The following is an 18,090-nucleotide window of genomic DNA, read 5'->3' as shown; positions in this document are numbered from 1 at the left end:
TTGGTCCTTTCTCTAACTCCTTCATTGGGGACCCTGTACTCAGTTCAATGGATGGCTGTGAGCCTCTTTGTATTCTAAAATATAAACAGATGTTACAAGCAATGACAATTACGGTAAACCCCAACCTGATTTCTCCTTTTGTTTTGATATGAAGGGTGTTATGAAAAGAAGAGATCAAATACAAACAGAACTGGATTCCAAAGTTGAAGCTTTGACCTACAAAAAAGCTGACGTCGATCTGGTATGTCTTTAAGTTTGTTAATAGACTCATTTAGAAGCCACTGTCTGAAAAAAATATATTAACAATGTAGGGCTTCACTGTGTGGGTACATCTAATTATTCAATAAATAATACTCAAAGTTCTTCTAAAAACCTGTAAAATACTATCCTTCGAGTCTTCAAGCTCAACATTCTTGTTTTTCTGCCTTTCTGTTTTGCATTGATTTGAGCTGTAAGGAAATATGAATCTGATGGTTTCAAAAGGACACAGTGTTTAAAGTGTTTGTAAAAAGTATTTAACATCATATTAGGTCAGTACTCAGCAAATAAAAGTCACATTTTGCGCATATCTTGGCAAATAAACCCCTTTTTAAAGTTTAATCCTTTCCTTAAATATATGGGAGATTTCAGTCATGAAATTAGATATTTTAATGAATTCTTATATTTTGCCAGTATGGGGAAAGATCATTAATTGTCACTTTTGATTGATGGGTGGTTTTTTTGTAGCACCTCCCATTTTTTTGCTGGAGTACACTAAATTAATTGAATTTCTGACATTACATCATTGAGTTCACAACAATGTAGTATTTATAGTTTGCTGCATTTGAATAGTCCAGCACAGCCTGACCAGAGTAGAATTTCTAACTTTTACAATTGAAAAAAAAAAAACTTGCATGTGAGAGGTTGCCTAAGCCTAATTGTTGTTGAACAACAGTAGGCCGGAAGGGATGCTGTGGTCTTTCACAGTCCACATTGCTTCACAGTGAAAACATAGGAAGAAGAATTGACTCATCCCATCCTTTACTCAATGAAGAATACTCTTCTTAGTTTAAAGAGATACCCAAATTATTGTTGATTTGTTGAGTACATTTGATCAAGTTGGGGGGGAGACTCCTTGAAGACCCCTGTGAAACTGTAGTATTGTAGCCTTTTCAACTTGACCTGGTAGTGGTTCTTGATTCCTTCTCCTTGCATTAAACACTTTATAGCCTAAAATTTTATTTCTTAATCCCTCCAAAATCTCCTACATCCTCTCCATCCCCTAGCCCTGCTTTGGCTCCTCTCCAGATCTCCCTGGCCATGATCTAAGCAGTTTAAGGGCAGGAATTGGCAATTTGTTCACTGAGTGTTCCCAGCCTGTCCTGTGTGGACTATGGTAGTCACTCAGTAGATATTTAATGAAACAATAAAAATCGTGATGACCACTCCGATCCACGAGAACTTGCTGAAGGCTAAAATCAAGAGGTCTCTACAAACTCAGCTTTGTGCAAAACAGATACTTATTCAAATCTGACTGGGAGCTGTACTCATGGGTCTCATTCTATATGTTTTCCAAACTGAAATTCAGTTGTCTGAGTGGAATGTGAGTGGGGAGTGGTGGACTGCGGCGGGCAGAGCTGGAGAAAGGCATTCATAAAGGAGGATAATGGGAAATACATATGGAGGAGCTTAGTGATCAAAAGGAAGAGTTGTATTTTTGTTTACGTAACAATGAAAAAAAAAACCCAGCCTTTTGTATTCAGGCTTGTATGTGTTGTTCTCTTTAGAGTCTGCTCGAAGGGAAGAAAGAGTGGACACATATACAGAAATGTTAACTACATCATTTGAGTGTTAGAATTCAATTTCCATTTGAGACATTATTTTAACAATTATTAAGGCTAGTGGTTTAACAAAATTTTCTTCCTGAGTAAATACTAGAGACTTTAAAATTTCCAGGGGATAATAACGTGGTTTATAAAAGCAGCATTTGTTCAGGATGACCCACCCTCCTAATTGTGTTTTTATTTTTTTAATTTAAATAATTTGATTGATTTGTGGGCATGTGAGTATGTATGTCCACGTGTGCGTTCGTACGTGTATGCATGTTTGATGTCTATTATATTAAAATCCTCATTGTTATGAAATTGTGGAAATTTTAAATTTTAATTATTCCATTATATCCTGTAACATTGAAATTAATGTTTGAAGCAGTCATATTTAATAGAAGCATTGCAAGTGTTCTTTTTAAATTAATGTGTAATAATGACAGGTTTTAAACTTTTATTTTTTTTATTGCTTTTACTCATCAAAACAGACCTGTCTTATAATTCACAAGATCAGTATAATGATTTGTTAAATTTACATTTTCAAAGGATGTGTTTACATGTCCTTTCATTCATCATATAGGTATGCCCACTACCATCATGTGTTTTATACAAACTAAAATCCCTCCGTGCCGGGATGCATTGTCAGTAACCTTGCAGTATCACCCACAAATGAGTCTGCTGTGATTGGTTGCTGAACAACCAAAAAAGATGTTGCTTGGAAATATGCAAGATGGGTGTCACCATGGAAACCTGCCCTTGTGAGGTCCTTCTAAGGAGCAGGCCTTTGCAGTCACCATGACGACCCTGGCAGAGAACTGAATATAGTAATCTGCCTGGTTGTTTACCATGGCAACTGAGACAGGGCCACTTTGGAGACAGCATTGGGGCCATTTCTATGGAGACCTCCTAAGGCTACCTTTGGAGATTTTATCAAAGCCACATTGGGATAGGATGTCACATGCACACCCAATAAGCAACTGTAGGCAACTTGTAATGATAAGCTGAATAAAATGATGCTCCTACTAAGTATTTAAAATTAGGAGGATAGTAATGACTCTGTAGAAAGACAACTGCAGAGTAACACTGATTATATCATGCTGAATATGTCAGGTGACCTTTAGCTGGCTTACATGGTACATTATACCAGGCCCTAGTCATTTTACATTACTTGTAACCACATCTGTGGGCTAAATAATAATGAGAGTGTGTTTTTGCACATACCACCCAGGTTATTGTAAAGTGGCTGCTTTTTTGAGTTTGTGGTCTGTGGTTCTTATCTCGAAGCAGCAAAGGAATGGTTTCCAAATGACCTCTGCTTCCTCAAGGTGGAATACTCTTTTCAAATTCAGGTCAGCTGTTTACCGAAAGTTTTGTTGTTCATGCTTTGGAATAAGGTAGACTCACATACAAATACTAACCCACCTACTTGTTAACTATGCCATAGGACACATTTACAACTTCTTATAGCCTCCTTTTATGCTATGTATATTTGCAGAAATTATTAACACCTTTGTAATTGGCTTGCTGAAAGACTGGATGATAGGATGCTAGTAAATTGCTTATATTGTAGCACACACACTGTAGTTTTTGCCTGCTGTTATTTTGATGCTGTGTTGAGAAGAGATATTTGTGTTAGGTCCTGAATAATGACAAATACGTTGTTCATTGTTGTTCAGGGAGAGTACTTTAAAAAAAAAACCATATAACATTTTTATTATTCATTTTATTCATTTACATTTTCACATGATATCCCTCTTCCTGGTTTCTCCTCCACAAATACCCCATCCCATCCCCTCCTCCCCTTACTTCTGTGAGGGTGCTCCTCTACCCACTCACCCACCCCCACCTCCCTGCTCTAGCATCCCCCTTTGCTGGTGCATTAAGCCTCCACAAGACCAAGGGCTCCCACTGATGTCAGACAAGGCTATCCTCTGTTACATATGTAGCTGGAGCCGTGGGTCCCTCCATGTGTAGTTTTTGGTTGGTGGTTTAGTCCCTGAGAGTTTAGGGGGGCCTGGTTGGTTGATATTGTTATTCCTATGGGGTTGCAAACCCCTCAGTTTCTTCATTCCTTCACCTAACTCTTCCGTTGGGGACCCCGGGCTCAGTCTGATGGTTGGCTGTAAGTTTGTATGTTTGTATTTTGTTGGCTGTAAGTGTCTACATTTGTATTAGTCAGCTGCTGGCAGAGCCTCTCGGGGGACATCTCTACCAGGTTCCTGTCAGCAAGCACTTCTTGATGTCAGGTTTGGTGTCTGCAGATGGGATTGATCCCTAGGTGGAGAGAACTCTGAATGGCCTTTTCTTCAGTTTCTGCTCCATATTTTTGTCCTTGCCTTTCCTTTAGACAGGAACAGTTTTGCAATATGAGTATTATTAAAGGTGGTATAAGGTCAGAAAGCATACCAAATTGGGGAGCTAGGTGGATATGTGGAGTCAAAAGTCCAGGGAGCTGACAGAGTGTAGCTAACAGTGGATGGAGACAGTTGGGTAGGGAGCCTTTCTCTTTAGAGAAAGGAAAGGAAACCCCATATTTTGAGCTTTGTAAATCCAAAGGGATCTTGAGCTGAAGTGGGAGCCATGGGTTGAGAAGGGTTAACTGGAGAGGAGAAGATGGAGAAGTTTCCTTGTTACCTCATGGATGAGAAGATACACTATTCCCTTTCCCATTTCTAGCTGGTGAGAGGCAAGTGGTGGGTATGACACTGAGAAATAAAGTAAGTCAAAAAGAAACTTAGAAATACACCACTTCGAATCACAGTGAAGTGTCCTTTTCAGAAGAGAGACATTCAAAAATTCTGACCAACTTTTGTTAAGTACCTGCTGTGAGAGTGCCTGTTCCAGGCAGAAGAGGGACAAGAAGATAGGTCCTCATGTCTCTTACATGTTAGAGGGTAGAGAAAACAACAAAACAAAACAACACAAAGATACTCACTCAAAAATTATCGTTTCTGAAGTGGAAATACAGTTGGTCATATTTTGGACTGTGTTTGGTAGGAAGAGCTCTCTGTTAGTTGATGGGTTATATACACAGTGAAAGTAGGAAAGGTAAGAAAGGTTCTGCAATTTGGGGGCTGAGTAAATGGAAGGAAATAATTAACATTAATTGGGAAAGAGAACCCTCTGGGAAGAGGAGATTTAAGGGGGAGTGTGAAGAAACCAGAGTTGTACATATAAAATTGGTGTGTCTATCAGGGATGAAGGTGGGTACCTTTAGTGGTGGATTATATAAACAGAAGTTCCATGAGTTGGAACCGGGGTGTAGCTAGAGATAGTATTTAAAAAATGATTAACAAGAAGATGGCATTCAAAGTCGTGGAATGAGCTGTGGTCACTAAGGGGAGAGAAACTTGTAAAGGAAAATCCTGACCGTGGCTTTGACATACTCGAACTTTAAAAGGTCAATGAGAATGGAAAAACCAAATAATGAATAGGTAGTGAGAAGGAAGAGAAGAAATTTATATAGCTTGACCTCTAGTAGGCAATTCAGTGAATAAATGAGATACACAAAGAAAGTTAGGACTATTCAACATTTTAACCAGTTTTCTGTTGAGATATTCAAACAATTTGATGGAAAATAATTTATGTGGATATAGGTAGACCATTTCATGATGCTCTGAGTGGTGTTCTGTGCTCTGATAGAGAATAACTTTAGTGAAAAGGGACTTCACACTGAGGAATAAAGAATGAGAGGAACAGAACAACTGGTATTAGGAGAAACGAAGCTGTGTGGGAGCTAGTGTACTTTGCAGCTTGGTTAAGTTTTCAGTCAGAGCTTCTGTTTGAAAATGCTTATTCACTTCCCCACCTAACTGTAAAATAAATAAAGTTCATATGTGGTGCTAAATATGGCTGCGTATCCTTTTTATTTTTATTTTTATTTTGGAATGAATGATTTATAGTTTTCCACTCAATGCAGCATTCGGATATAAATGAATATGAATACATTTGACATTTAGCAATATGTGCATAGACTGAAATTTGGATCTAGATATAATGCCATAGCTGTTTAGCACTATATTTATGTGAGCAAAAAAAAATACATTTTCATAAGATCATTATAATATGAATTTGCATATAGCCGTTTTCAGTAGCTCCAAGCAGATACCAAATTAATTCAGGCTGGTACTTGCTCTGTATGACTTGCTATTTTTGAAACAATGTTTTACTCTCATCCTCAAATGGTGGTTATTAATTTCCAAATGTTCTTAGTGGTGTGCTAAATCTGCACAAAGTAAGATTGCCTGCTCCCTGATTCTAGAAAGCCAAGGGGATATGAATATTGAGCTAGTAAGCTGTTAATCAAGACAGGAGCAAGGAAAGCTGCACCTTCTTGTATATTTGCTGGCTCACATCTTTTCTCTGACCATTTAATTAAGTTTTCTTCTATAGAACTTATTCCTAATATGATGTACATACATGTTTTTCTGTATGTGTGTGTGTGTGTTTATCAGTATAGAATGCTTGCATACATGCATGCATGTTCCCATGTGTATTGGTGCACATGTATGAGTGGAGGCAGGACGATGGTGACCATTGTCTTCATTGGTTGCTCTTAATCTTATGTATTAAGTCAGGGTCTCTTACTGAACCTAGAACTTACCAATCAAACTAACTAGCTTGCTCTGGGATTGTCCATCTCTGTCTCTCGAGTACTGCTGGCCTTATAGGTAGGCAGCTACCCCATCCCACCCCCACTATTCATGTGAAGAGCAGAATCTGATCTCTGGTCTTCGCACTTGGGTACCAAATACACTGAGCCATATCCTCAGTGTGATTTCTTTTTGACTTTTCTCATATTGGTGTGTTTTCTGAAAGATCCACAGGCAATGTGTATACCTGCCACATAGTCACAGAGCACGTGAGTGTCTGCTGGATGGGAAGGAAGTTTCTTCTTTATATATTTATCAATTTATCCTGAATGGCATTCCACAAACTTTCTTTCAGGATTTGGGGTCAGTATTATAAAAAGAAAATGTATAATCAACCACAGGGTGGTGATAGGACTTCCAGAATTGACTTATTTCAGCTACCATGTATCCACAAGAAAGCGGTCTTCGCAGAATAGTGTGAATGAGGGATCAAAATTTAAGAACTATTAAGCATAGTACAGATAAGGCAGCAACATCTTGAATACACGCATACATAGCTGAGTGGGAATGTGGAAAGGATGACAGTGATGCTGTAACAAAAAGGTTCTCATCAGCCTTCTCCCAGAACAATGTACCAGGGGGTGCCAAGGATTCCTCTCCCTTTCGATGATCTTTTGCTAGACTCCGCATTCATAGACTCATTGGTTTTACTTAAAATTGTTTGAATGTGTGTGGGGGCTATTTATAGAAACTCATCAAAGACAGTTTAGAGAAAATACTAATGAATATTTAATAATAATAATAAAAAAAGGTGGTGAAAGTAATCCACGCACAGGAGGCTGTTGAGCATGGATTTGCTACATGGGCACTTCTTGTTATGCCTCCAGCACTTGTAATACAGCAGTCCCTGTAAAGAATTTTAAGATAAGCCCTTGACTCTAGTCCAAGAATTGCCCACGCTGGTTGAGAGCACAGCATGTCCTGGCAGAGATCATGGACTGATTTTGGAGTTTAGGGCAAGTTCCTTACACACGGTTGTATTTTCTTCAGCTACCAGAGAAGCATGGGAGAAGTATATTAAAACCCTTAGCCAGTGGTGAGTAAAAGTTGACTGGCAAATTTTAAAATGTATTAGCACCTCTTCTGTGTGCACAATGTGCATTTTCATTCTTCCATATCAAAATGTGGAGACCATGGGAGTTGTACATTTGCTTGTTAAACTTTCACATCGCCCCAACCCCAAAACAGGAAGAAAGAGGCTTGGGGGTTAACTCCGTGGTACAACGCTTGTTCAGCATCATTTTTTTAATTGATGTTTTTTAAGGGAGGGAGGCAGCATTCAAAGTACTAAACATTGTATAAGGCACTCTATCCAGTGGAATTGTGCACTAATGAATATTTTAATGCGTCTGGATTTATACAGACAATTTAAAAGTTGTACTTGAAGAGCATGGGTATGGTTTTAGCTAAGCCACACTTGGTCCTGTCTCATTAATGTACAATGAAGGCCATTTGAAGGTGTGCCACGATTCTACTTGAGCTGAGCCCTGGCAGCACTGAGCATTTTATCGTTTTTCCTTTCTGAGGACCCATGGGAAGGCTTTCATTTCCTCTTGGCAACAGCAGTTAAGCTTCCTGGGTTTGGAGTAGTGTCTTCAGTTTTCTTACGTCTCGACTTGGCCAACTGACCTTCTCTCTCCTCTCAGCCTACTTGTTCTATTCATCATCGCCAGGATGTTGAGCCACCTATCCTGATGTGCTGCTGTCTGGCACCTGTTTACTTTGCGGAGGAGATGGCCACACAGCTGGCGTGACCTTGTCCTATTTCCATGCTTAGTTTCTTTTCCACGATTGTCACTTTGAAAAGGATGTTTTATTTTGTATTTGTGTGGGTAGGCTGCCTGCACAGGCCAGAAGCGTGCATTCCATGCCCTGGGGCTGGAGTTACACGCGGTTGTGAGCCACCGCACATGGGTACTGGGAACTGCCCTTGGGACCCCTGTAAGAACAGCATGTGCTCTTAAGGGCTCAGCCATCCTTCCAGCTCCTATTCTTCTGCCTCTCTCCACTTACTGGTTTTAAACCAGTAAAGTCTAAGGTGGGAAATTAGGCTAAATTCAATATGGAGCATGTGAGACGTATCTTAACCGGAACTAGAGGTAAAACTCCAAACTCTTCTATAAAGGCCAGCCACTTATATACAGTGTATTCGAGACCAATTTGTTTTTTTAAAAAGTTATTTCTTTTAGAATGAACAGACATGAGCATGTCATCTGCAAGTACAAACATAAGCCCTGAATGGATCTTGTCACTTTGACCCAGAAAACTACATATACTTTAGGGGCAACAAACAAACAAACAAACAAACAAACAAAAACCAAAAAAAAAAAAAAACCCAAAAACTTGTAAGATGTTGCCAATGAAATTATGTAGAGACTAGAGAAGTAGTTTATTTCTCTGGGGGGGGGGGTGAGACCTGATAGGGTTCCAGTGGCCCCTTTGTTTTTATGGTGGGAGAGAGCAGAAGAATGGAGAAGGCCTGCACGTACTGGAATTGTTGTTGTTGTTGTTATAGCTCATTTTCTTAGGGACGAGCTTAAGTTCTGCCTTTCCCTAGGCTGCTTTCCCACCCCTATCTTCACTGCACCAGGAAAAGTAACAGATGGGTAAGTAAGAAGAGGAATTGGAAATCCTAGCCTTTCTTTTTTTCTGTATTTAAAACAACCTCCTCTGTCTGGTATTTGGATTTGTGATTTTCTTTGTGGGGTCGTCCCGCCATGAGGGTCAGAGTTTAAACAGCTGTCCTATCCAGACATTCAACAGAGTTTCCAGTTATTGTTTTTTTTATTTTTATTTTTTATTTAAACACTTTGTTATAAAGAATATGCCCTGAGGGTCTGTCTTCCATATCTCCTTCACTCCCAGCTCTGCTTGGACACTCGATAAATATTTGATTACGCTTACAGCAATAACACCCAGGGAGCCGGAAGCCTGCAGAGGGCTTTGATTCACTCACCCCTAACTTGTAACCTTAATTAGACATCAGCCATTCTTTATCTGTGGACACCCAGAAATAATGCTTCCTTTAAAGACAGTTTAGTTCTGAAGAATTCGTATTTTTAAGTCTACAGCTTTGGGTAATGAGCATTTGCTAAGTTACAGTAAGTACAAACGTGAAATATTAGCTAATGCATGATAGTATCTTCACATACATCGTTTGAAGTCTGAACAACTTTATTGCTTATTAGTAGTGAAAACTTTTTAAAAATAATGCCAAGTTGAGCATGATAGTGTATATATCCATAGACTGGTGGGGCTAGCTCAGGAAACACAAAGGTTCAAGGTTTGATTTGGGCGTATTGTGATGAGATCTTATCTCAAAGGAAGAAAATTGCTAATAGGTTTTGTTTGTTTCCTAGGATATTTAAGTTTCTTTATAGTAAGTGTATCTTGATTTATTATGAGTTTGCAGGCTTTGGGTAGTAAGCCTTTGTTTCTATTGAATCATTAGTTATCTGGGAAAGCAACTAGGGAGAAATTCATGGACACATCACCATCCAAGTTTTAAAATACAAACTAGAGGGCTGAAGAGATGGCTCAGTGGTTAGGAACACTTGTTACTCCTGCAGAGGACCCAGGTTCAGTTCCCCACATTCATTTGGCATCTCACAACTGTCTGTAATTCAAGTTCTAGGGGATCTGAAATTACCCTCTGGCCTTCTTGGGAGCAAGTTATTCACATGGTGTGCATATATATTCTTAAAAAAGAATACAGAATATATTCTAGGGCCAAACTGGTATTTCCCTTCTGTAACTATGTTCAATATTTTTTGGTTGCATATTGTATGCCAAGCACTGTGTCAATCTTTTGCTTCCATCATCCAGTGGATATTCCTATGAGGTAGATAGTAGCTATCTCCATACCCCTGTTTTAAGGATTATTCTATTTTTTTTAATTATATGTATATGGGACTATCCATGTGTGGGTCTGTGCACATGAATGTAGGTGTCCTTAGAAACTACAAAAGGGAGTTGGATCCCCCGGATCTGGAGTTACAGATGGTTTTAAACTTCCTGAACAAGTTGGGTACCAAATTCTAGTCCTATACAAGAGTAACAAGTGGTATTAACTGCTGAACCGGCTCTCTAGCCTCAAATCCCATTTTTATATAGAGAAAGTTGAGGTCTATAAACTCAATCAATAGATATAGTTTCATACACATATAATTAAAAACAAATAGGGTGCAGTAATAGTAATTAGTTTTTTAATGCCCAGGCATATATGGAGTATAATCAACAGCAAATAAGATTGAGAACATTTCTGTCCTAAGGAACATATAATCTACCAGAAAGGCCTTGAGAACAAGTAGAACGAGATACTGAAAGGCTGTTGTAATCTTAGGTAGATATTTGTGCTTTGAAAACAATAAAGCAAGGTGATGTGATAAGAAACTCTATCTAGCCGGGCAGTGGTGGCACACGCCTTTAATCCCAGCACTTGGGAGGCAGAGGCAGGCGGATTTCTGAGTTCGAGGCCAGCCTGGTCTACAGAGTGAGTTCCAGGACAGCCAGGGCTACTCAGAGAAACCCTGTCTCAAAAAAAAAAAAAAAAAAAAAAAAAAGAAACTCTATCTATAGTGATAAGCATGTGTGTGCCTAGAAAAAATAAATAAATAAAAGATAACTTTTTAATAAAAGAGGAGATAAGAAATGGTAGGAGACATTTGGTTCAAAATCTAGAGCACAGCATTCAGTATAAATAAAAAGGTGGGATCCACGACTCTCTGAAGGGAGTTTACTCAGCAGATTTCAGGAGTTTGGCTGAAGCACTTGAAGCTAAAGGGTAAGACAGGGGACTGGTTGCTGTGGCCAGTAGCAGGGGAGGAAGTATTAGACTCGGTAGGCCTTGGAGTTTGCCCTTGATCTGATGCATCACCTGATGCATTGTGTTCAGACAGGAAAGCCTTTTGTATCTCAAAGTGACAGACTCCCCAACATTTCTAAGAGTAGCTCTTTGGTTTTCTCCTTGAATCATTGAAGAGAATGGTGCGAACCTTATAGTCATGACCCCAGAATAGTTGTGTCTACGAACGTGGCCATTCTCCCCCATAGCCATGAGATTCTTGGAAATATCAGTAGGTTCCCATTGATCCATTCTGACCATCTAATGTTCAAATGTCATGCAAAGTTTCCCATAGTTCACTACTACTATCAACAGTACCTAGAGGCCTCCTCCTCCTCCTCCTCCTCCTCCTCCTCCTCCTCCTCCTCTTCCTCCCCTTCTTCCTCCTCCTCTTCCTCTTCCTGTTCCTCCTCCTGGAATAATCCCTTCTTTCCTTAACCATCATTATCACCAGACCTTCAAAGACCATGGGGCAGCTGTTTTGTGGAAGTCTAAGTATTTACTTATTAGATATTTTATCTTGATTATATTATAATTATTAGTATGTGAGATTTCACTCATATGATTCTGTGACCATCTCATCAACTCCCCTTGGGCAGTATATGATACTGTATGTATCTTATTAATGATGATGCCCTCTTTAGTCACTGGTGAAAGGGTTTACCAAGCTTCTCTAGAGAATCACTCCTTTTCTCTTATCCATTCAAAAATAATGTGGGGAGCATCTTTAAAATGAAACTTTCATGTTGCCTGGACGAGGGCTATGTTCTTCTAGCTCCACTGACGTGTCAGGCCTCAGTGGGAGAGAATGCACCTAGCCTCACAGAGATGTGTCAGGGTGGGAGGGGTGATAGGGTGAGGATTGTGGGAGGGGCTGGCCAAGAGGTGAGCAGTGAGCAGGAGGTAAAGTAAATAAGTCAAAATATATAATTAATAATAATAATAATAGTAATAATAATAAAGATTTTAAAAATAAAACTTTCTCAGCTTGTTATATAGCTATCTTACCAAGATACGGCCACACTGATTTCCACAGTAAAGGTTACTTTTTATAGTTCAACATTTGAGGTACCCAGAATTATTTCCAACTAAAATTTGTAGGTTTTAATTGAAATATCTGTTTAGATATTTAGTTGTTACTCAACTCATATAGCAATCACCAATATTTATTTTTAGATAACTGTCCAGATTGGCCAAAGAAGCCTTTGGCCTAATAATATTTTCTCTAGTGATTTTTGATGCTGTATATGAAATATCCCTGAGGGTTTTTTTGTTCAACTTGTGTGTGGTTTTGTGTGTGTGTGTGTGTGTGTGTGTGTGTGTGTGTAGTGTGTGTGTCCACGTGTATGTGTCATTGTGTGTCTGTGTGTGTGTATGTGTATATTTATGTGAGGGTGAATGTGCATGTGCATTTGTGTGGAGATCAGAGATAAACATCAGATTTCATTTCTCAGAAGCCATCTACCTAGATTGTTTGAGAGGCTCTCTCACTGGACTTCCAGGCTCCCTGATCTGGCTAGGTTGACGGGCCATTGAGCCAGGGATCTATCAACACAATGATGGCGTCACTTAAGTGCACTACCATGCCTAGCTTTTAACATGTCTGGCAAACACTTTGCTGACCAAACCATTTCCTCAGCTCCCTACTTTAAATGCAACGCCTTTAAGACATTGTTCTCTGGGATACTGCAACAGTGGCAAAAAGAAAATTACCTCATAATTCAGGTATTTGAATATAGACTACTCTACATACCTGATAATATTCGTATTAGAGTTTGATTCAGACTGATACCTCTTTCAAAATATTATTCCATCATACAGTAAGGTGATTGAGGTACCCGATGTACCAGAGGCTTTTTAGGAAGCCAATAAAAGCAGTGTTCTTAAGGGATGTTTTTGGGATGGAATCCCTTCTTACTGACCTGAACATACAAACTGTTGAACATAGGTACTTCTGTCCTTCCAGAGCTGTCCTATCCTGTATGGCATACAAGAAACAAGTGCCATTTACATAAAAGTTGAGTAAACTAAAAGTAAATACAAAACTCAGATTCCTCACTTATACTAGCTGCATTGCCATAGTTGCATGTGGCCACTGCTGCCAGACTGTGTGGTTCATAGTAGAGCATTTCTCCTGTAGGGTGGCCTATGGGCTAGTCCTGTTTTGGAGTGTGCAATAATTTTAACAACTGATTTTAATCAAAGAGAAGTCATTCTCATGAAACCTTAGCTCTGATAATGATTCAAATAGGGGTGATGGATGTCTAAAGACACATCAGGGGAATTTGCTTAATTGAAGTATAATTTATATGCAATACCAAAGCAAAGTTACCATGACAATCAACCACCAACTTTTTTTTTCCCTGCCACACTATATTCCTATCACTATGACAAAATATCCAAGTTACATGGCATTTAAGGAAGAAAGGTTTACTTGGGGGTCACAGTTTTAGAACTTTCACTCAGAGGTCAGTAGGCCTTGTTATTTTAGGGCCTCTGGTGAGTCAGTCCATCATGGCAGTAATGTGGCAAAACATGGTGCTTGCCTCATGGGCCATGGAAATAGAGCAAGGAAGAGATGGGCATCCTACAGTTCACATTTAGGCAAATCTACACTGATGTAATATCTTAAAGAGTCTACAGGGTCCCCAATGAAGGAGCTAGAGAAAGGACCCAAGGAGCTTGGGGGTTTGCATCCCCTTAGGAGGAACAACAATATGAACTAACTAGTACCCTCAGAGCTCCCAGGGACTAAACCACCAACCAAAGAGCACACATGGTGGGACTCATGGCTCCAGCTGCATATGTAGCAGAGGATAGCCAAGTCGGTCATCAATGGGAGGAGAGGCCCTTGGCCCTGTGAAGGTTCTATGTCCCAGTGTAGGGGAATGCCAGGGCCAGGAAGTGGGAGAGGGTGGGTTGGTGAGCAAAGGGAGGAGCGGAGGGGACAGGGTTTTTATTTGTTTTTGTTTTTGTTTTTATTTTACTTTATTTTTTTTTTAAGAGGGAAAACTGGGAAAGGAGATATCATATGACATGTAAATAAAATATCTAATAAAAAATAAATAAATTAAAAAAAAAAGAGTCTACTGGTTTTCTATGGTGGAGATCAAGCAGTCACTATGTGGCTCTTTGGGAAATACATCCAGACCTGTCCTATGCAGTCTATCATCTAAATACCTTTGACATACCATTCCATACATGTACATTTTAAACCTATGTTTATTTATCTATACTTCTCTAATCGTGTATTCAGCCTCTTTTTTATTTGTTTGTTTTATTTGTTTGTTTGTTTGTTTCTTTTTCTGAGACAGGGTTTCTCTGTGTAGCCCTGGCTGTCCTGGAACTCACTCTGTAGACCAGGCTAGCCTTGAAATCAGAAATCTGCCTGCCTCTGCCACCCAAGTGCTGGGATTAAAGGTGTGAGCCACCACTGCCCGGCTTGAGCCTCTTTCATAAACAGTGAATGTAATAATACTAAAAGTTCTAATTAAGCTAAATGGAAATGGAAATTCCTCCATGCAACACTGCAAACTGTCCTATCCATACACCTGCAAGTTCATCGGCCCCATCAGAGGTTAGAGAACATGGAGTCTAAGCGGAAGTTGATTTCTTTTAAAGGGTTTTATAAATGGACTGCTGGGAGCCTTAGAAAGAGAAAAATTCTCAGTGTCTTTGCTACATGTTTGCTGTGTTTGCCTGTGCAGAAGATTCGAGGGGGACCTCATCACTTCCTAGAGTGGTGCTATTTAAGTAATTGGCTTTCTGTGCCTACGATGTACCGAGAAGCCGTAATTGCTATCTGAAGGATGCTAATGCCGATGGAGATGCTGGCTTCAACAGTGATTCAGCAACAGCATTTGTGGGTGTTTCCAGACTCAAGTTGTCATTTTTATAGAATCTATTGTGTACTACTATTGAACACGTTACATTTGGATAATAAATCTGCAGTAGATTTCAAGGCGAGAGATTTCTACTTCTTGCGAACAGTGAATTATAAAGTACGTTAAGAAAGGTACTACTTAGCAAGCACGTGTGTGCCTGAACAGCATTGTATAATCAAGCATTTAATTTCTTCAGACACATCTTACCTCTCTTATGAATCAGAAAATAATACAATTTTATTGTTAAGAGCCCTCTTCTCTCTCTCCTGCAATTTAATTAGTGCTTGTTAAGGAGAGGTAGCTGTCAGATTAGAATTTAATTTTTGAGCTATCTATTGTCTTCTGATAGAGTGGCAATCTAAATCTTTTTATTTAGGTATGTTCTTTTCAAGAACTTTTCCAAATGATAATTTCCTCAGCTTGTCTTATTGTGAAGAGAAAGTTTTAACATTTGAATAAATTGAGTGGCTGGGCTTTTCCTTTTCCATAAAAGGAAACAATACAGTAGTCATTTAAAAAAGAAAACAGAGATATTTTGAGTAAGAATAATAATTCTCAAATTATATTATTTTATTGAAAATTTGGTGTTATGTGCTTTTATGGATAGGATCATTCACATTTAAAATTTTTATGGTAATTTCAGGTATTAAAAAATTCTTAGAGAAATAATAGGGAAGCAAGTCAAGCATTTCACTTCTCCCAAGATTAATCCTTCAATCTACAATTTCCTATAATTCCTATGTAACAAAAGGGGGATGGTGTATGTCAAAATGTATCAGAGCTGTGTGCTGAGCACAGAGACTGGAAGTGATCCGGGCCAATGTCGTTCCCCTCCCAGCCAAGGACAAAGTTCTTAGGACATTAACATAGCTTTGAGGTTTCATGTCATGCTTGTCCATGAGTTGTAAGACTGTCACAGGTATAGTGAGAGAAGCTGGGTTCTTTTACTCATTTTTCCCCCCAAACTGTAAATAATTTTTCTTTACAATTTCTGTTCTAATTCCCTTGGGAATAAAGGGAAACTAAGCAATGGGTCTAACCTAACTTGATGGTCACATTGGTCTGAAGGTTGTGGCTCAGAAGGAATGCACTCATGGCAGAGCTTACATGAGGAGACGAAAGTACACAAGAAATAATGGAATGGGTATCAGTTACAGAAACTGCTCATGTTATCCCTGGTTCTCATAGTAAATGCTTCGAGCCGTTTTCATTCATATGATGATTCCTATATGTCTTCGTTACTTTTCTGTTAGTATGAGAAGACATCATGACCATCATGGTGGAGCACTTGGCAGCAGGCAGGCATACATGGCATTGGGGCTGTAGCTGAGAGCTCATATCCTGAGATAACAACTGTGGGGAGAGGATAGATGAAGGGAAGGAGAGGAGGAGGGAGGGAGAGAGGGAAGGAGAGAGGGAGGGAGGGAGGGAGGGAGGGAGAGAGAGAGGGAGGGGGAGGGAGGAGGGAGGGAGGAGGGAGGGTGAGAGAAAGAGTATATGTCTATGTGTCTGTGTGTGTCTGCATGTGTGTGTGTGTGTGTGTGTGTGTGTGTGTGTGTGTGTGTATGTGTGTGTTTGTCTGTCTGTATGTATACACACATTCCTAAGTACAGCGTGCTTGGTCTGTATAATGTTACTTATATAATGGTTTTAGGGCTGCCCTTTTGTTATTGGATAACCAGAAGACTCTGTCCCATCCTCAGTATTCCTTAGTTACCTGTAGTCCCTTGGGTAGCTTTGAGGCCTCTTGGGCTTTCCCCATCCATGTTAGCCTGTCTATAAGTCAGTGATGCAGTGAGGGAGGATATGATATGTTTACTTTTAATATAGGACATTATAAGATCAGGAATGAGGGGTTAAAGGGTTAATGATTTAATAGTCAGCCGCAATGCTTCTCTTTCTGAGAAGCAGGTATAATTTCCCCTCCATTATTATTTCTTTCTTTTTTTAACTGAAAATAGATTCTTTTCTCGTCCATTGCATCTTGACCAGAGTTTGCCCACCTTCCACTTCTCCCAGCTCCTCTCCACCAAGTCTCTTCCCAAGATCCATAACACTTTAATTTCCCTTCAAAGGAGGGCAAGCTTCCAAGAGACAACCAAACATGACAAAACAAGATACAGCAAAACAAGGCAAAAGCCCTCATGCTGAGACTAGACAAGGCAAGCTGCTAGAAGTTTCGAAAAAGGTCCCAAGAGCAAGCAAAAGAGTATTATTTCTTTAACAATGATAGACCACAGGTATTGAAGAAAGGTAATCCATGGGAGTAAACTGTAAGGAAGCCCCCCCCCATGTCTCTCTGTCTCTCTGTCTCTGTTTCTCTGTCTTTCTCTCTCCCTATCTCTGTCTCTCTCTATCTCTCTGTCTCTCTGTCTCTGTCTCTCTCTCTCTCTCTATCTCTCTCTCCCTCCTACCCATGAGCATAAGCATGCTAATATACACATGTAATATACCTATGGTTCAGAGAACAACCTAAGTGAATAGATTCTTTATTCCCAGCACGTGGCTCACGAGGACTGAGCTTAGGTCATTAGCCTCTGCAGCAGGTGCTTTCCTGAGAAGCCATCTCACTGGCCCATCTACTCATATTCATATAACAAGTGTTTTGGCAGCACTGTTGTCAGTCATGGCCATTAACTCCTCTAGAATTATAGTGCTGAATTACATACATTATTTATTAAGTACATAACTCAGGAAACACATTTTCTTCTGGCACATGGTTTAATGTATATAGTTCAAAGTTCTTATATTGTCGGAGCAATTTAATTTCTGTCATGTAAGGGATCCAGAATGCATCCCCAAGTAAACTTCAGACACGCCCGTGTCTAATGCAACCTTTGCGTTTCTTTTTGGTGGTGGTGGTGGTTTGTTTGTTTTTTGTTTGTTTCTTTTTTTTTTTTTTTTTT

At 39.5% G+C, this 18,090-nt stretch overlaps 1 protein-coding gene across 1 annotated transcript in view; it reads left to right on the top strand.

Annotated features, from left to right (window-relative positions):
* Snx7 (sorting nexin 7) overlaps positions 1-18,090 on the top strand; it is an 86,298-nt gene that overhangs the window by 39,997 nt on the left and 28,211 nt on the right. The window contains exon 7 of the mRNA XM_031375298.1: positions 155-241. Coding sequence (XP_031231158.1) covers positions 155-241 — 87 coding nt within the window. The remainder of the gene's footprint in view (positions 1-154; positions 242-18,090) is intronic.

This window comes from Mastomys coucha, unplaced genomic scaffold (genome assembly GCF_008632895.1).
Source record: "Mastomys coucha isolate ucsf_1 unplaced genomic scaffold, UCSF_Mcou_1 pScaffold16, whole genome shotgun sequence".
NCBI lineage: Eukaryota > Metazoa > Chordata > Mammalia > Rodentia > Muridae > Mastomys > Mastomys coucha.
Note: the sequence above shows the minus strand (reverse complement) of the source record. Positions and strands in the feature narration are given on the sequence as shown.